At 39.6% G+C, this 20,656-nt stretch overlaps 1 protein-coding gene across 6 annotated transcripts in view; it reads left to right on the top strand.

The window, feature by feature from the left end:
* The window catches only part of PRKG2 (protein kinase cGMP-dependent 2), a 104,778-nt gene extending 84,420 nt beyond the window's left edge, over nt 1–20,358 (top strand). For 3 of the 6 annotated variants that reach the window (XM_060654780.3, XM_060654785.3, XM_060654784.3), the window contains 5 exons: nt 1,484–1,647; nt 6,012–6,134; nt 7,072–7,134; nt 14,594–14,660; nt 17,457–19,494. In XM_060654780.3, coding sequence (XP_060510763.1) covers nt 1,484–1,647; nt 6,012–6,134; nt 7,072–7,134; nt 14,594–14,660; nt 17,457–17,552 — 513 coding nt within the window. In that variant the 3' untranslated portion in view covers nt 17,553–19,494. The other 3 variants (XM_060654781.3, XM_060654786.3, XM_060654782.3) reach the window with 3 other exon arrangements.
* Nucleotides 20,359–20,656: the final 298 nt, after the last annotated feature.

The raw sequence follows: 20,656 nt of genomic DNA, 5'->3' as shown, positions 1-20,656 counted from the left end.
GCTGTTGTATAATAAGTACTAAAAAGCATTAGTAAAAAGCTAAATTTCTAAGAGATTTAGGGTAAAACAAAGACTTTAAGTATTAATAGTCAAATAAATAAACGAGGGCTGGATTTTCTAGTTCACTGACATACTCTTTTAGGTGAGGGCCTCTTTTGATATATTAGCCTTATTTTCTTTTGGCCGATATTATTGCCATATTATTGGGATAGTCCATGCATAATGAAACTATTAACATGTGCATGTTGAGGCCCAGGTATAATTTGTGTCTCTGTTTACTTCAGAGAGGTGGAGGGTGGTTTTATTAAAATAATATCTGTATGTATTAGAGATGAAAAGTACATGCTAAATAGCCCCTGTGGACAGAAACCAACTGTTTGTTTTGCAGGGCAGGATGTCAGTCATATACACTGCCTCCATTCAGTGAGAGAGCCTGAATGGAGGCTCTCCTTCTGTTGCTCCGGCCTTCTTTCCTGTCTCTATTCTGTGCACAGAGTTAGTTCGTTGAATAGAGTCTCAGAGAAGTGGAGGGCCCTATTCTGAAAGGATGGATGAGGGTAGCACTAATTCATTACCCTAGGAGAGTTCCTGATCCTTAGTCAGGGCCAGGCTCAGATATTACCTCCTAATGACATCTTCCCTAGTGGTCTTCTCCCTTATGTTCCAGAAGCCTGTGTTTCTGTCCCTCTGTACAATTGTCTACTGTGTCATGTATCACATAAAATAATATTAATCACATATGTATAAGTATTCCCAATACTCTGAGTTTCTCCTAGTCAGCTCTGTATCTGTAAGCCTAGCACAGAGCCTGGCCGATAGTGGGCACTGACTGTGTCTTTCCAGAACAAATAATTTCGTGCAGGTGCTATTCACCACTGACCTCCCTGAGAAGGACTGAAAGTGTACACAGTCTGGCCAAAGTTGAGATGAGATGATCCCAGCTTTTTCTTTGGAATGCCAAAATGTAAAGGGTGTGGACATTGTTCATAATGGTTTTTAAAGATCGATCAGAATTTTAAGACCCCCTTTCTTTTTTTCAATAATGTTCCCTTTCCCAAACTCTAAATTCTGCTAGTATTTTTCTTTTTATGATGGAGCTTGAAGTGCACCAGGGCCTATCTCTTCCCCTTTCTTTCCTCTTCCTGATGAATATACCACCACTGATTGGAAAATTATTTGTCTGCTTGCTCTGAGCTTCACATTTGTTGTAACCGTCTACTCTTGCTAGCCATTCCTCTTATCCTCTAGGGGTCTTGGGCATAGAGGGTGTGTGCATGGAACTTTCTCCAGTGTAACTAGATTCATACCTGGACCTACAAAAGAATACATGAGAGTGTCAGTGTGGGGTGTGTGTGTGTGTGTGTGTGTGTGTGTGTGTGAAGGGGAGGATGGAGGTATAGACAGAAGATAGGAAAAGTCAGAGGGAGACTTACAGCACATGAGTTTTATGGTCTCTGAAAATGTCTTTGACATTCTTTCCCAGGTTGACTTTGGATTTGCTAAGAAAATAGGATCTGGACAGAAAACATGGACATTCTGTGGAACTCCAGAGTATGTAGCTCCTGAAGTCATTCTCAACAAAGGACATGACTTCAGTGTGGATTTTTGGTCCCTGGGAATTCTAGTGTATGAGCTCCTCACTGGCAAGTAAGTACATTCAAGTTCACAGAAGTGCCAAAATAGTTTACTAATGATAAAAATATATAATTTAAGAGTTTAACATTTTATAAATGTTTTTGATTCGATGTGATGACTCTCCCCGTATGTATGTTTTACATGTAGCATGCTTGCTGGTTTGTAACGTGGAGAACACATTCAGGAAGGTACGGGAAAGGAATACAGAATTTCTATGGTCTACCTAAAATGGCAAGGCCTCTTTTCATGGGTAACATACTAAGGGTGTGAAGATTTTGGTAATCCTGTTTTAAGAATAAGAAAAGGAATTTCAGTTGTGGGCTGTTATTATTTCCTCTTGTATGTATTTTTTGTAGTTGAGAAAATAGTAATCATATTTCAGTTAAATCTGTTAAAGAATGAAACTGCCTTTAGCCATGCTTTTCCATCTTCCCAATAAATCATTAACGAGAAAAGCTAAGAGAAAGGAAAATTACTGGATTTAAATTTTAATCTCCCTGTCATCTGCTTTCTAGAGGTGCTAATGAACAGACACCAGACACAGCAGGAAGTTTAGCAGTGAAAATTGAATTATCGTTCCTGGAGGGATTAAAGGGATATGTTAATGAATCCAAGATCCCAAATATTCAACACACATGCACACGTACATATACGTGCACATGCATTTATACCCACACGTGCACACACACATATATAGGCTTTATGTAACATTACTTCACGTTGTGAAACACTTTGCAAGTTTACAAAGCACTTACATGTGTGTTATCTAGTTTTGCTTTCATAAATCTATGTGGAAGTTAAAGAAAGAATTTTTATTATTTTATAATTTAAAATTTTATTATGATTATTTTATGATTTAAATTTTATGGATTAGAAAGCCAGGACAGATGGCTGCCTGCTTAATATCAGGGATTTGATCCCAGATCTTCTAACCCTAAATGTGACATACTTTCCATTACATGCCCATGCCTTATACATATGTGTTTCTATTTTTTTAATGTCTATTTGTTTTTGAGAGAGAGGAGAGCATGTGCATGGGGTCGGGGGAGGGGCAGAGAGAGAGGGGGAGGGGATAGAGGATCTGAAGTGGGCTCTGTGCTGACAGCAACCAGTCTGATGCAGGGCTGGAACTCATGAACTGAATGGTGAGATCCTGACCTGAGCCGAAGTTGGACATTTAATGGACTGAGCCACCCAGGTGCCTCCATATGTGTTTTTAATGTAATGCATGGACATACACACAAGATTCAGTTCAGTTTTCTGCCTCTTTTTCAAACTGTTTCGATCATCCCTATAAACTTTTATAAACAAATGTTGTCAGTCTTATATTCAGGGAGGATTTGCATATGGAGTGACATAGGAAATACTGGAATGAGTCTGTTGACGGGGATTCACGTCTCTACACATACTTAACGAGTTTCATATGGGGCGTCTGGGTGGCTCAGTCAGTTGAGTGCCAGACTTCGGCTCAGGTCATGACCTCATGGGTTGTGGGTTCAAGCCCCACGTCGGGCTCTGTGCTGACAGCTCAGAGCCTGGAGCCTGTTTTAGATTCTGTGTCTCCCTCTCTGTCTGCCCCTTCTCGGCTCACACTCTCTCTCAAAAATAAATAAACGTTACGTTTATTTATTTTTGAGACAGAGAGAGACAGAGCATGAATGGGGGAGGGTCAGAGAGAGAGGGAGACACAGAATCTGAAACAGGCTCCAAGCTCTGAACTGTCAGCACAGAGCCTGACGCGGGACTCGAACTCACGGACCGCAAGATCATGACCTGAGCTGAAGTCAGACACTTAACCGACTGAGCCACCCAGGCGTCCCCCCCAAAAAAATTTTTTTTTAAATTTTTTTTAACGTTTATTTATTTTTGAGACAGAGAGAGACAGAGCATGAACAGGGGATGGGCAGAGAGATAGGGAGACACAGAATCCGAAGCAGGCTCCAGGCTCTGAGCGGTCAGCACAGAGCCCGATGCGGGGCTTGAACTCACGGACTGTGAGATCATGACCTGAGCCGAAGTCGGATGCTTAACCGACCAAGCTACCCAGGCGCCCCCAAAAACAATTTTTTTAAGAAGAGTTTCATAGGGGCACCTGGGTGGCTCAGTTGGTTGAGCATCCGACTTCAGCTGAGGTCATGGTCTCACAGTTTGTGGATTTGAGCCCCGAATCAGGCTCTGTACTGACAGCTCAGAGCCTGGACCCTGCTTTGGGTTCTGTGTCTCCTTCTCTCTCTGCCCCTCCCCCGCTCACACTCTTTCTCTCCCTCTCTCTCTCTCTGTCTCTCTCTCAAAAATAAACAAACATTAAAGAACAAGTTTCATAAAATCTTGAACTTTTACACTACAGATTCCAATGTTAGATTACCTGTGGGCTATAGTCACCTCAGTGTCCACATACATTAAGCACACAGATACAGAAGATTATATTATCTGTATTCATTTTCCAATTTTCATTGCTTAAGATTTTGAAGAAAAGAAGAGAAAATTGTCCAGACTGTCATTCAGAGAGAAAGTTTCTTAAAGTCTTGGGACACAAGGAATTCTGTCTCAAGAATTTGTTCCTCATCCCTGGGAAATGTACCAACTGCATTTCTAAGAGACACACGTGGTTCTTGTAGGTAACTAGAGAATATACATCTCAGTCTTTATCAGCTGGAATAAACGGCTGCAAGGAGTAGGGAAATCAAGGGAGCGAATAAGGAAGAGGGGAACCTCAATAACATGGATTTGCTAAAGTGGCTTTGAGCTGTCAAAAAGAAGTTGAGAAATTATTTTTGTAAAGGTTTTCAGGGTAGGGCAAGAGAAATGTTCATTTTAAATGACCCGAACCCTAGAGTCAGAAGGTAAATGAAAATGAGAAAAGAACTGAAACAAACCAAAACACAACAGACACAACATAGCTGTAAATACATAAGTATTGAAAACACAGTGATACCTTTTGTTTCATCCCTCATTTTCTTTATAAGCAAAACACAGACTTCTGTTGCACACTTTGTGCACCAACCTAACTTCAGGTTTATTACTAAGAGTGGGAACTCTCAGCAGCAAAATTTCTCAAGCATGGCCAAGATATTGGCAGGCTAGTTCATGAAAGTCGTCTTTGCTTTTTCTGTTATCCAAATTCAATGGCCAATTCTCAATGCTTTCTTACTCACCTCAGGAACACTTTCCTTGAAATATTCTCTTCACGTGGCTTCTGGGACCTCCCTTTCTCTCATTTCTTTTCTCACACTGGTGGCTCTACCTCAGTCTTCATTGCTGGACCCTTATCCTCCAGCCCTCTCAGCATCAGGCCGCTTCAGTCCTTGATCCCTTTTCTGTCTACTCACTTCTCAGTTGGTATCATCAAGCCGGAAATATCATCTGATGATGCCCCAGAATCATACCTCCAGCTCTGACCTGTTTCCTGAATGCCAGACTCCTAAATTCAGCTGCCTGCTTAGCCTATTTGGACATCTACAACATAACTCTATTTGGATATTTCATAACCTGCTCTGTACCCCTGCACCCCCATCTCTGGCCCCCACTCCAGCTTTTCTTCTCTTGGTGAACGCTAGCCATTCCATAGGTCGAAACACTAGCATCATTCTTGAATCCTTTTTTTCTCCCGCACACCACACTCACCCCATTAGCAATTCCTGTTGGCTTTACCATCTAAATAGATCCAGAATCCAACCACATCTCACCACCTTCACTTCTGCCATCCTTAGTTCAGACTATTGGGCCTTACTTCCCCTACCACCAGCGCTGTCACGGGTCATTTTTGACACTTTTTTTTTTTAAAGCTTACTCTGACTGCTGTAAACTCCATCATCTGACTCAGAACGTATCCTGAGGCCCTTACCATCATCCACTAGCTTCACATGATACGGCCCCCATCTCTTCTACTCCCCACCTCCCTGCTTACTCATTCTGCCAGCAACCCTGCCCTCACTGTTCCCAGAACATCCCAGGTCCCACCTAACTCACGGCCTTTGTACCTGTTACCCTGCAGTCTTTTGCCTGCAGATAACAAGTGTGGCTCATTCCTCCCTCTCTCCACTGATACCGCCGCTCAATTGTCAACTTACGAAAGAGGCTTTTCCTATCCACTGGGTCTAAGAAAATCACACCTCTCTCTGTCACTCTGTCTCCTCCTTTATTTTTCTTTTTAGTGACTATCATCACCATCTGACAAATTATCTCTTGTGTATGTGTGTAATTTGTTAAGTGATGTGAAACTAATGAAACTATTTTCCTGCATATATACATATACTTTTTATTCAATGTCAAAGGAGAAAGAATGGGGGACGGTGGATGGGAGGAAAAGAAAAGAAACTCAGTTGTAAATGGATCTGAGACGTTGGTCCTAGTGTCATGTTTTGGCTTTTCTTCAGCCCTCCCTTTTCCGGGATTGACCAAATGATGACCTACAATTTGATTCTCAAAGGAATTGAAAAAATGGATTTTCCCAGAAAGATAACAAGAAGGCCTGAGGATTTGATTCGCAGGCTTTGCAGGTGAGAATGAGAATTAAAAGCCCTAGTTCCTGGGGAATGTGTGAAGTGTTCTCATTTCTGTTTCCATGCATTTTAAAATTAGGTATAGGTTTACTTTTTGTACTTTTCTATGTAGCTAAATCATATTTAAAGAAAGTCATTTTCTGTTTTGTACTGGGAATTTGAGTTTACTTCATGTTTCAGAATCATAGTACCTACTTCCAGTTTAAAAGAGATCCACATTTTTCAGCTCATCTTTGAGAACCGCCTTTATCTGTTAAAGGGCAAAATGAACCTTAGTTTAATAAAGGATTATCAACTTACCACCTTGTTATTTTGAGAGAAAATCAGTGGTGATGATGAAATGTTCCTAAAAGCCCTCTCAGCCTTCATTTTAAAAAACAGTACTTCCCTAGCCTTATTTTAAATTATTCTAAATTTCTGTTTACCCTTAAAAATAATTTATTGGAGAACAGAAGACTTCTGGACTTTGTGTTTTCACTTTATTTTGTCACTGTTTTCTTTTTTTTTCATATTTGAACTTTTTTTTATTTTAAATCATTACCATTGAGTAAATTTAGGATGTGAAACCTAACTGTAGGCTGCTGACAAATTTCTGCATGTTTCTAAGATTCCAGCTCAGATGTAAATGATTCTCGAAAGCTTTCTCTGGTTTCTTAGCAAAGTTGGTAAGACAGCATCCTCCTGTTCTTTTAAGCATTTATTCATAGCTCATTTAGAGCACTGGGGTACGTACGTCTATATACATACACACATGCCAGAAAAGGGCGTGTGGTTTTCATCTCCCTTTACTCAGCTGCCTAGTCTGTGGATATTGTTGAATAATGAATGAACAAATATATATATAAAAAATGTTAAATTTTAATTTAAAATTCACTGAGGCATAATGACTATAAATTGCCTTTTCAAAAAACAATTTTTTTTTTTTTTTTTTTAGGCAAAATCCAACGGAGAGACTTGGAAATCTGAAGAATGGAATCAATGACATTAAGAGACACAGGTACATAGCTAATTCTCTGCCAGAAAAAAAAAAATTATAGAAAAAAAAAAATGAAGCTTCTCTCAGTAGGTTACAAGGGTCCCTTTAAGGATGCTCAGTTTTTCCTTTTTCGTGGTTTTCTTTTTAATTTGTGTTTTACTAGGTGCAGTTACAATAATCAGTCTCATTTCTTTACTGTTGGAAATTCACATCAAGAATGGATGAAGTTCTAAAACAAGTGACAAAATCACGTCTTTAAGTTATAGTGACTTAGCTTTTTATACACTGCTATTCTTATTTTTTTTCATATCAACTTGGATTCTATAGACGAGTTAATTTTTAATTTTGACTTTTGATTTATGAGTAAATTACAATATAATCTCTGTTGTCAATATTAAAGAGAAATCAACTGTTAAATAGTGTTTTTTTTTTTTAGTTTTAGTAATAATATCTATTTATTTTAAATATAATTTTCTTCTGACTAGCTCTCCAAATTTTGAAGCCTAGTGTTGTATTTTACTTTTGGGGTAAAGTGCGTTGATTTCCACAAAACCTCAAACAGTGTTTTAGCCTTATACAATAATCTAATATGCATCTCTTTGGCTCTGTGGATTTTTAAAGGTGGTCTTTAGAACCATTGGTAACTTGCATGAGTTATCCTCTTTGATGTGGTTGCATATGAGGAGTTAAAGCCTTTCAGATTTTTTTTTTTTTTTTTTTTTTTTAGAGAGAGAACGCAAGCAGGGGAGAGGGCAGAGGGAGACAGAGAGAAAGAGAGAGAGAGAGAGAGAGAGAGAGAGAGAGAGAATCTTAAGCAGACTCTGTGCTTAGCGTGGAGCCCCATTTGGGGCTCAATTCCATGACCCTGGGATCATGACCTGAACTGAAATCAAGAGTCAGACGCTCAACTGACTGAGCCACCCATGTGCCCCCAGATTTTTTTTTAAATTGATGCCTAGCTAAATCCTGCAGTCCTCAAGATGTTTTAATTTTCCTCATGGTATACAGATATAAAATATCGCCTGTTGATAGTACTATTGATAAAAGAAAAACTAAATTTGAGAATTTCATCATTGAAAACATGTGAACTCGCTAAAGTGTTTTCTGTTCAGAAATGAAAACACCTCTCAGTATTTCATTCCTATCTGGATTTTTTTTTTTTTTTTTTTTTTTTTTTTTTTTTTTGTACTGAAGCAGAGGCACATAAATGCAGCATGGAAATAAAGGGAGAGAAGCTTCTGAATAGAAACACTATTCATTTTGCTTTAACAGTAGTGGTGCAGCTTCAAAATAAAAAAAAAATCCCCTGCTGCCAGCCCTGCTCCATCTATTCATGAACTTACTTGAAATAAAGCCATGTATTCAACATTGTAAATTCATATTGGGCCTTGCCTTAAGGGTGTGTTAGGAGGGAGGGAGGATGATACAGACTCCTCTGCGCATTTAGAGACATCAAAATGCTTTTGGTATTTTATTGTTCTTTGTGATCCTTTGGATTGCCCTCCGTGTCAAGCTCCTTATTTGTCTTAGATTCCAATTTATCTTTCTTTCTCCATGCTGTTATCACAATTTCTGTTCTCATTATAAAATGACACATAAGCCCGCTATTCATATTAGGCAAACAAGTGTCCTGTCAGTTAAAGTCATTCTTCCAATATTATTGTCCTCCTTTCTCTCATTAAAGAAGCGTCTTCAGTTTTGCTCTGGGATGGTTGGGTTAACAGGCTCTGGTTTTATCTTTTATTTCTTATTTACCTGAGGCTCATTTAAATGTGGCTGTCAAATTGTGATTGGATGCACATACAAATTGATACTAAAGGCTTTTCTCACGTCAGCGTGGTAATGAAGAATTTTGAATTTGCTTCCCTGTGGGGATTAATTTACCCACTCTTCTTAACAGGCAGGATGTTCTTTGCCGCATTAGGGTACAGTCAGAGTGCCGCACATGTGATAGAGGTCAGTAATGAGATGTACCAAATCTACACAGTGCCGTTCAGTGAGCCCCAGGAGCTCAAAGACATCATTTCATCTGATTTTTGTAGTGCTTCTTATGATACAAAGCTGAGGCAAGGGGGACCTGAAAAAGAGATCTCTCCCTGCCTTCAAGTAGGAGGGTTCTAAAACCTTCCACATGTCTCCAAGGCTTAGAGCTTCCCTACTCAGTATATTCTTGGACTTAAAAAGAATATCTTTCTGAAATTTGCCATCAGATTTTCCCACTCTTCTCTAAAGTAAAACATATGCTTTTTTCTTAGAGAACCATTCATTTTAAGTTTGTATTTAAAAACAATACAGTTTAACATGGCCTGTTGTTGGTTGTCCATTCTGAGTTAAGTCACCTGAACTAAAAATAATCAGAGTGCCTCCTTCCCCTATTTCTGAGCTAACTTATAAACTAGGCACCGATCACGTCTCCCAACACCTATCTGAAAAGAGGGATAATATATTTGTAGGGTGCAATTAAATCTTTCCTGCTATATGGGGGAATAATTTGTTTCAGGTGTCTTAATGTTACCCTTAATAGGTCTAGCCACAAAAATTACTTTCAAAGAATAGCTTCTACGAGGCTTCTAAAAATGAAGAAGCAATTTATGTGCCATTGCTGCTAATATTTTTTTGGTGAATATTTTTCCCACATGAATGCATGCTGGCACTGGCATTACTTAAAATGTGGTTGGTGTCAAAAGGCCAAGTGTTAAGTGAATGGCCACTCATGTTAAGTAAATATTGCCATAAGTCAAATTGTAACAAGTACTCAGCGAAAAATGTATAGGCTCTTTGATTCGGTAGAGTAACAGCAGTGATTTTTATTAATATTTATGGAGTAGCTTCTGGGTAGAGAGCACTGTAAAATATGTTAAAAGAAAGTGTGGCAATATCTGGTGGCAAAAGAAAAGAATCCACATAACTGTGCACCTAGAAATCCCTAAAAACGGAGCCTCAGTCTATGCAAAGAAGCTGATGGGTGGATCAAGGAGAGGACTTCTGTGGTTTTGTAGCAAGAACAGAGGAAGCCATACAGTTGGGGCTGCTGTCTGACTTTCACTCTTTGATTAGTGTCTCAACAGCTTTCACTAAAATGGCCCTTTCGGTTAAGAATGGCATCTGAAATGGAATGTACCAGAGCCTTCCCTCTATTTATAGTACTTGTTGTCTTGCTAAGCTTAGACTTGGAATGGGGAAGCCAGAGACTGAATGAAGACCAACTCCAGGGGTGGGAAGAGATTAGAAAAGATGGAAGAGCATAGGGAGCCTGGGTGGCTTAGTCAGTTAAACATCCCACTCTTGATTTTGGCTCAGGTCATGATCTCACCATTTGTGAGTTCTAGCCCCGTGTCAGGCTCTGTGCTGTCAGTGAAGCCTGCTTGGGATTCTCTGTCTCCCTCCGTCTCTGCCCCTCCCCAGTTCACATTCTCTCTCACTCAAAAATAAATAAATGAACATTAAAAAAAAAAAAAAAAGATGGAACAACATAACTTCTGGCATGGCTCACAGACAGGAGTGGGACAGCCTCCCAAAATCACCCAACCTTCAGCCTCACATCTCTACCAAGGCCCTGCCGCATCACGGCCCCCTGTGGTCATGCTCCACACAGCAGCCAGAATTATCCTTTGGAAGTGTGCTTAGATTCCGTCATTTCCTTAGAACTTTCTTTTTTTTCTTCTTCCTTTTTTAAATCTTTTTTTAAGTTTATTTATTCTGAGAGAGAGAGAGAGAGAGAGAGAGAGAGAGAGAGACACGAGCGGGGGAGTGACATAGAGTAAAGGAGCAAGAGAATCCCAAGCAGGCTTCTCACTGACAGTGTGATGTCACTGAGAGTGACTTTTTTCCTCTTCCTACTTCGATTTGACACATTTTGTTAAGTTTGCTTTTTTAATTTATTCTGAGAGAGAAAGCAAGTGGGGATCGGGAGCAGAGAGAGAGGTAGTGAGAGAATCCCAGGCAGGCTCTGCACTGTCGGTGCATGGGGCCTGATGCAGGGCCAAAACTCACAAACCGTGAGATCATGACCTGAGCCAAGATCAAGAGTCGGACGCTTCACTGACTGAGCCATCCAGGTGCCCCTTGCTTAGAACTTTCTAATGGCTTCCCATTAAGAATAAAATCCTGATTCCATACTATGTTCTACAAGACTTACGTGGCCTGGCCTCTGGCCAGTTCTCAGATACCTTATTTTTTGTTCTAGTTTCCTCTCCATTCACCACCCCTCAGCTCATTTCCATCACTTCCTTTCATTTAGGGCCTTGCCACGAGTTTTCCCATGGATCTCCCCTCTCTTAATTCCAGCCGGTCCTAACATCCTCAGTTACCCGCCACCACGTTATTCCCTTTTATCTTCTTAGTCCTTACTAGTATCTGAAATTAAGTATTAGTATTGTTTATTTGTTTTGTTTATTCCCTTGTAAACTCCTACCAAAATATAAATATCCTAAAAGCAGGACCTTTGTTTGTTTGTTTGTTTGTTTGTTTGTTTTTGATGCCTGGGACCAAACTGATTTTCCATAAATTGTGCTGGCGAGCTTTTCAATAGAAAAGATCAGTGGGTATGGAAGAGTATTATTACATGTTCCTTATAAGATTCCGAGAGACAGAATACATTATTTACATCCAAGAGAAGCAAGGCCTCCTTACTTCTACTGTTGCATTTCCAACCCACCAAGTTTGATATGTGTCCTAAAGACCAGATCATTACATTTATTTATTTATTTATTTATTTATTTATTTATTTATTTATTTTCTTCTTCTTCTTTTTTTAATGTTTTTATTTACTTTTGAGAGAGAGAGAGAGAGATTGGGAGAGAGCAAAAGCAGGGGAGGGGAAGAGTGAGAGGGAGGCAGAGGATCTGGAGAGGGAGGCTGACAGCACAGAGCTTAATGCAGGGCTCAAACTCATGAACCATGAGATCATGACCTGAGCCAAAGTTGTACACTTAACTGACTGAGCCACCCAGGCACCCCCAGATAATTTTATTTTTAGATTAATGATGTGGAAGCAATAAATAAAAAGAAACTTCATCTGGCTATCAGCTTAACCTCATTACAGATTATTGTAAAATACCTTTTTATCTTGGAGCTTTTTGTATACAAATCACCAAGAGCACCACCAAGGTGGAATGATATTCTAAGACATGATAGGAAGAGGTTATGCATAAGTGTCTTCTCTTGAAGAGTCATTCAGTCATTCAGCAAACATTTATTGAGCCTGGTTTGATGACTAGTCTTGCTCCTAGTGTCAGGGACACAGAAGGAAAGCAAACAGATGAAAATTCTTGTCCTCATGGAGCTAGCATCCTAGCGGGGAAGATAGGATGAACAGGATAGCTAAGTAAAGTAGATGGCAGATACATCAAATAGCAGAGAACTAAAGCAGGAAGGAGGATAGGAAGTGGGGTGGGGGGGCATGGAGGTGAGATGTTACATTGGATGGTCAAAGAAGACCTCACTAAGAAAATGATCTTTGAGAAAAGACCTGACAGTGTTGAGGGAACAAACCACATGCAGATCTGGGGAAAGAACCATCTAGTTTTGAGTGCAAAGGTCTGCAAGTGGGAGCATCTCTGCCTTGTTGGAAGAACGAGGAAGAAGAGAGGAAGGAAAGTAGGACGGTGGTGAGGTGGGGTATGGGGTGGTGGTGGAAAGGGTGGTGTGCAAGGCCTTAGGGGTTACAGTGAAGTCTTGGCCTTTCACACTGAGCAAAATGGGAAGCATTGGAGAGGGGGGGTTGAACAAAGGTCTGACGTGATGTGACTTATGTTTTAAATGATCACACTTGCTGCTCAGTGATTTCCTGTGGACAAAAGCAGGAAGACCTCTTGGGAAGTTATTGCAATAATACAGGTGAGGAATAGTAATGGCTTGGCCCATGCTGGTAGAGTGAAGGTGATGAGAATTTTTCACATTCTGAATTCAGATATATTTTGAAGGTAACACTGACAAGATTTGCATTTGGACTGAGGTAGAGATGAGAGAAAGGATAAGTCCAAGGTCTTTGGTTGGAGCAACTGGAAGAGTTGAGGCCAGCTCGTTGGGGGAACATTTGGACCTCCAGTGTGGGCCTGCTACATGCTAGATGCAGGTTAGACACCTACTTAGGAGATGGGGAATAGCAGCTGTAGCTATTAGCCTGGGAAGCAATGGAGAGCTCTTGATTGGAAATAGAAATGGTTAACCAGTGTATAAATGCTGTCCAAAGCTATAAGACTGAATGAGTTTACCCAGGAAACGAGGGTAGTTGAAAAAAGAAGGTTCAAGGACTGAGCCCTGGAGCACACCGATTTCCTTTGGAAAGAGCAGTGGGAAAGGAGGGACAGCACCCAAAAAGGTAGGAGAATAACATGTCTTGGAAGCCAAGTGAAAACAGTATTTCAGGAAGCCTGAGTGATGAACCATGGCGAATGCTCATAGGTTAAGTAAGACAAAAACTGAGAATTGAAGAGTTCACAGGAGTGAAGGGGGTGAATGCTGATTGCATTCAGGAGAAATACAGGTGCAGTCAGGAGAAAATTGGTAAGTAGAGGGATTAGATCATTCTTCCAAGGAGTTTTCCTGTGGTCGGGGGAGAAAAATAAAGTGAAAGTTGGATGGGCACTCAGGTCAAGGGAGGGCATTTTGGGGGTGCCTGGGTGGCTCAGTTGGTTAAGCGTCTGACTCTTGATATTGGCTCAGGTCATTATTTCAGGATTCGTGAGTTTGAGCCCCACGTTGGGCTCTATGCTGACAGTGTGGAGCCTGCTTGGGACTCTCTCTCTCTCTCTCTCTCTCTCTCTCGCTCTCTCTGTCTCTCTCTCTGCCCCTCCTGTGCTGTCTCTGTCTCTGTCTCTCTCTCTGTCTCAAAATAAATAAATAAAATTTAAAAACAAAGGGAAGGTGTTTTTGTCGTTGGGAGAAATAAAATGCCCCCATACTGATGGGAACGATCTAGCAGGTAGACATTAAAGATTCAAGAGAGAGGACAATGGCAGATACATGCTTCTGAATAGAGACGTCTCCAGGATCAAGTACCCGGTGGAGGAGCTGAGCTGAGCTTACCGAGTTAACCCTGGTGCACCAGGGATGCAAGCACGCGGATGTGGACAGGCAGGCAGTTATGCTGGTAGGGGATTGTGGCAACTCAGTTTTTTTCAGTGAAACAGGAAGCCAGGTCACCATTTGGGAGTGAGGATGGAGGTGGGGAAGGTTTCTGGAAGTTTGAGGAGGGAGGGCCAAGTATGAATTATGAGTCTAGGGGAGTGTGACAATGGGTGGGACAACAGGGAAATCTAGACCAGTTGCTGGGCAGCATTAACTGCCCCCTTGAGGTTAGTGGGCATGGATTTAATGTGACAGCAGACTACTAGACAGACATGCATTTTTCCACCGGCCACTTGCAGCTGCACTGTCGTGGGTGGGGCGAGGGCAACAGAATGGACTGACAGACACCTTGATATGTTAAGAGTTGATCTGGCGAGTAATATTCCTCTGTACTGTTTTTACTTCTCAGGTGGTTAAATGGTTTTAATTGGGAGGGCCTGAAAGCGCGGAACCTTCCATCACCTTTACAAAGAGAGGTATGGTATCTACTCTACTCCATTTGTCGTAGTTTCTGTTTTTATAAGCAGAATAGGGGTGTCTTCGTGTGTGCCACAGTTTAGATTTTTTAATCGGTTTTTAAAAGTCAGTGAAAATGTCACAGCAGTTGTGATTATAGGGACTAAGTAGTAGCATTTCTTATTTGATGGCGATTAGCTCAATTCTCAGGAACCAGTTACATATAAATCTAAGTCCCCATGTCGTTGGTGTTGGTCAGACTGACAAAGGGCTCTAGAAGTATATAATATGAATCATACGTATTATTTAAAATTTTCTAGTTAGCCATAGGAAAAAGAAATGGGTGAAATTAATTTTAATCACTACAGCGTATTAAAAACTTGCCGTTTTGATGTGTCATCAATATAAAATTTTAATGAGATGTCACGTTCATTTTTCCATACTGTTTTTGAAATCCCAAGTGGATTTTACAGTTACAGCAATCTCACTTTGAACTAGCCACCTTCCACGTGCTCAGTCACCACCTGTGGCTGGTTGGACAGCCCAGCTCTAGAGAAAGCAGATCATCTGCTAACTTGCAAGGGGAAGAATGACTCAGGAATGATCTAGGTCAACACCCTACAGGCTCTATGCGGTGTTCTCGTTACTGGAATTTTAAAGATCTGTGACTCCCTCGTACATTTTTAGATTGACATCTCAGTGTTTTCATCACATGCTTAAATTATTGTGAAGGATGTGATTTCTAGTTTGTTGTAAATATTGACATTTTGAAGTAAAACATTCCTCCTTTAAATATATGCAATGTGATCTAAATACCAGTGAGATTTGATGCCCATCAGCCACTTAAAAAATACAGACAGCGGGGCGCCTGGGTGGCTCAGTGGGTTAAACATCTGACTCTTGATTTTGGCTCAGGTCATGATCTCATGGTTCCTGAGATGGAGCCCCGCCTTGGGCTCTGCGCTGACAGCTCAGAACCGGCTTGGGATTCTCTATTTCTGCCCCTCTCCCCCCTACCCCACCTTATGCTCTTTCTCTCTCTGTCTGTCTCTGTCTCTGTCTCTGTCTCTGTCTCTCGAAGTAAAAAAATATACTTAAAAAATAAAAAATACTGACAGCAATATTACATAATTCTTTTTTCTCCCTGAATTTATATTTTTATATCCCATCTTATTTTCCCTAAAAAAAATTATTTATGTAAAAGTATTCCTATGCTTGCCAGTATTTGAGTATTCTTTAAATGCCTTTGAACTATAGTTTTCTAAATTTTAAAATCCCTGTGAAAAAACAGAAATTTCTGTGACAACATAAATATTTCTTGTGGATTCAGTTATAATTACATTTTTATAGCATTGAGTATCAATCAACAGAAATATGTTATAAAATTTTAAAGTAAGTATTTAACAAATATTTCCTGAAAAGAGAGAAATGTCACTTATTAAAAAAATGGGATCAGGGGGTGCCTGCATGGCTCAGTAGGTTGAGCGTCCAACTCTTGATTTTGCCCGAGTCATGGGATCGGGCTCACTGGGCTCAAGATTCTCTCTCTCTCTCTCTGCCCCTCTCTCCCACTCATGCTGTGTCTCTCTCTCTCTGAAATTAAATAATAATAATAAAAATAACAATAATAATAAAAGAATGGGAATGGGTTCAGGGTCCACATCAATTCTATTTCTTTTTAAAATTATATTGGGTGGCTCAGTTGGTTAAACGTCTGACTTTGGCTCAGGTCATGATCTCACTGCTCATGAGTTCAAGCCCCGCATGGGGTTCTGTGCTGACAGCTCAGAGCCTGGAGCCTGTTTTGGATTCTGTGTCTCCCTGTCTGTCTGCCCGTCCCCTGCTTGTGCTCTCTCTTTCTCTCTATTTATCTCTTTCTCAAAAATAAATAAATACAAAAAATATTTAAAATTATATGGATATAAATGCTAAGAGCTGTGTTCACATAGATAAGTAGGAATGGAAGGTTTTATATTAGCAGTGTTGCTTTGAATACCTTACGAGTGATCTCCAACCTCCTCTAAAAACACATTGTGACCTTCCATAAGTAGTATTTGTACTGATTTATCAGCTGAGAGTCCAGTTGTGTACTTTTAAATTTTGTTTGCAAGCAAATAATTGAAAACCATCTGATTTGCAAAATAGTTTAATTCCAGAATCATTTCACTCTTTGAACAGGGTCAGTCATATTTTAAATTGGCCCTTTGACATTCTGGAAACTTTATATGGGTCAATTAACCGTATAAAAATCCACTTTTATAAAGTGGAAAAAGTATTTAAAAGTGGCAAATTTTGATTTTTTAAAAATATTTGCTGTTAAAATGTTTTTCAATCTGAAAAAAAAAAGTTATAATTTCTACCACTTTTTCCTTTGGATGTACCTCCTCAGGCCAGGAAGCTTCTATTGAATGTAGTGCAGTGACCAGATCCATTGAGGCTCAAAAATGATAATTGGTAGGGGTGCCTGGGTGGCTCAGTTGGGTGAGCGTCCAACTTCGGCTCAGGTCACGATCTCGCGGTTCATGGGTTTGAGCCCCGCATCGGGCTCTGTGCTGACAGCTCAGAGCCTGGAGCCTGCTTTGGATTCTGTGTCTCCTCTCTCTGCGCCTCCCCCACTTGTGCTCTGTCTCTCTCTATCAAAAATAAATAAATGTAAAAAAAATTTTTTAATGATAAATGGTCATCTTTTCCTTACATGTAACTTACCAGTGGTTGCAGTATAAAATCGTTGTTCAAATATAAGAAGCATTACCTGTATATAATAGCTTGCTCAGTCAACGTTCTCCTCACCTTTGGTTTAATTCTTCCTCTATTAGCTCAGTGGACCCACAGACCACAGCTACTTTGACAAGTATCCCCCTGAAAAGGGTGTGCCTCCAGATGAACTGTCAGGCTGGGATAAAGACTTCTGACAGAAGAAAAGATGATTACTGCCGATACATACAGAAGAAGAGTGTAAGGACCAATAACCCAGTAGTGATCATTTCTCTCTTTGGAGTATTATCATATCTTTTGGAAGACCATTAGGGAAGAGGAATCCCTGGCCATGAGCTGGGTGGACGATGTGGCTATGAAGGTGGTTCTGAATTATAATGTCTCATTTAGATGCTGTGAATTATTCATGTATTCTATTCTTCGCTTTTCTCAAATGCTGAAGGCTATCCTATTCCCCTCTCCACAGTCTGAACCAGTTGTGCTGATGGGGCACCATTTTCTCTGCAATCTGTTGCTCCATCCCAATCATACTTGTCTCCTTTGAATCCTAATAAGGTTTAAAAAGTGTCTTGCCTTTGAGCAACTAAGTCACGCAAATGGAAGGAAGAACAGGGGTGAGCTTTAGAAGGCTTCCCCTGTGACAGCAATTCCATGTAAGCATTACGGCATCTCAAAGTCGTGGTTTGCAGAAATCTTTGTAGTCCATACAAGCTCTTGATTTTCACCTGCATTCCACCTAAAAACATGTTAACATGTTTCTGGTGCTGGTCTGGGAAAGGCAAGTTTAAGTATTAGTGGTACCACTTCCTAACATAAATGAGTTAATTCATCCAGCCAGTAATTATATTCCATTGGGGAACTTGGAAAAAATAAAGCAAAAAATATTTTTCATTCTCCTGTGACCAGCTGTGATACCTCAGAGGCTTTTCAAAAGCCTTGTTAAAAGTAGTTATAATGTGTGATCAGGTGATGGGCCTTTGGAAAGGTTTTATCTTATATGCTAAATATTTTCCCAATCAAAGTAGAAAACGCACAGGCACAAAATCGTGAAGGCTTTTTCTTCTCATTAAATATGGAGGAGAATAATTTCTAATGGGTCAGGTTGCTGACTCTGAAACCCTGAGATATTTTGGCCAGTTCTATGAATGTTGCTGTTAATCAATCAAGAGTATAGAATAACCACAGTTAATTTTTAATGAAAGTCCCATTGACTAATGTTGATGCACTGTAATCACTGTTGCATCAATAACTTTTTAAGGAGATTTGAGTCATGGATGTGTTTATAATTTTAGATTTTTGAGGTAGGCAAGCACCTCGGGAAGTCATAGGACTTAAGTAAAAGGGACATCCAGGATGTGCCCTTCTGTCTTCTCACAACCTTCCAGATGATGAATAGACTAGTTTCAATGGCATTGGATGCCAGTGCCTAAGAAGTTTACTAGAGAATGTTTTTATGTATCGACCAAAATCCTACCAAATGGATGGGAAGCAGACTTTCTCTGTATCTTTTTGATCTGGCAGAGTAAAAATAACATCTAAGTTCCTGCATTATTCAAGCTTCTGGTTATATTTTCACACGCTAATGTTCTATGGGAAAAGCAACCTCTACCCACTCTCCACCCATATTTTCAGCATTCAGAAAGAGTCAGCTATATGCTTCCTGAAAAGTCAAACCAGTTAAGTGAGGCCCAACCCAAGAAGGTGCATCCTTAACAAACTGAATTTCCACATTTAGAGAATCCTTTTGCTGAACCAAAGAATTTTTGTTTCCTGGAGTAGTATTTTTAAAGATTATGTATTGTACATAGACAAAGCATTTTTAATAGGATCAACATAACCTGCTTAATGAATTTCTAAGATTTTTAAGAGATTTTTATTTGCATTTGGTTTGTAAGCATTGTATGTTTTTCATGTATATATTTTTAAATTGCCCACCTATAAATGTAGAAAATTTATGCATTGGATGGATATTAGAATTATATAGTTATAATAATAATTAATATTCTCAAAGGAGATCAATAGTTGTAATTCAAAAAAGACTTACATACATACAATAAAAACCAACTGAGAGTACTACAGTTTTATTTTGCCTGTGATTGGCCATATCAGTATACAATCTCCACATTTGATTTTATTTTGTTTCCTTTACAGTACTTTATAAAGACGAAGAAATGAACCATCATATTATCCCAATAATTCCACTGTTTCCTAGCTGGGTGACCTTGGGAAACTGAGTTCACTACTTTGAGTAGAGCACTAGCTTTCTCACCTGTAGAAGAAGGCATGGTAAAGTGGTACCTACTTTAGAGGCCTGTTTCAGGCCTTAACAAAGACACCCAAAGAGTCCTTTGCTGATATCTGTGAAATAATCAATGCTGCATAGGTGGGAGCTACTGTTACCGTCTCTGTTAGAATCAAAGGGGACTTAATAACCATTTAGTCTTGACCCTATGTATCATTGATAATCTGTATGTACAATTGTTCCAATTAAAATCAGTATTTATCTTCTTCTTTTAAATCATGAAGTAAAGATGAAGAATTAATCCTCACCAAAATGAAGTGCTTTATTAACAGCTCACCTACATTTCTAAACTCTAATTTTTTATGAATTAAGGACATATATGTGTATATATATTCTTAGAAAATACAGCCCATCGTATTCCTGATCATTAAATCATTCTTGTTCTCTCTTTTCCAAATGCAAGGTTAAGTTTTCATTCTTGAGGCTCTTCTCTTTGGGGCCAACTTTTCACAAGTGTAGTTTCTGAATATTTTCTCTAAATGTGAAAATGTCTGGAGGGAGAAGAATATAATGATGAAAAGTAAGAGTTTTGAAGTTAAAAAGATCTGGGTTTGAATTCTAGCTCTGCCCAGATTTGTGTGAACAGTAAACCATATCTTTATTCATCTGTAACTCAGAGATATACATGTAAAGCTTTGGAGTATTGGGCCAGAATATTAATACTTGTAGGTCACTGATAATAACCATTTGGAAATAAATATATACATATATTTCTTTTGGCATAATAATAAATCCTTGTTCTTTATTGCTAGGCATTGTGCTAGGGGTATTTACATCTTTTATCTAATTCACACAAGATTCTAAAGTAATCATAAACGTACTGACTGTTGATTGCCCTCAAAGCTAGACATTGGCTTCCATGTGCATTTCATTCACAATTTCACTGTTGTGGTTTTTCCTAGCTTAGTCCCAGTTATTATGACTATATAACAACCACAATTTAGTTGCTTAGAATAACGGTCTTATTATTATCCTAGATTCTGTGGGTCAGGAATTCAA

This window comes from Panthera onca, chromosome B1 (genome assembly GCF_046562875.1).
Source record: "Panthera onca isolate mPanOnc1 chromosome B1, mPanOnc1 haplotype 2, whole genome shotgun sequence".
NCBI classification, from domain to species: domain Eukaryota; kingdom Metazoa; phylum Chordata; class Mammalia; order Carnivora; family Felidae; genus Panthera; species Panthera onca.
Note: the sequence above shows the minus strand (reverse complement) of the source record. Positions and strands in the feature narration are given on the sequence as shown.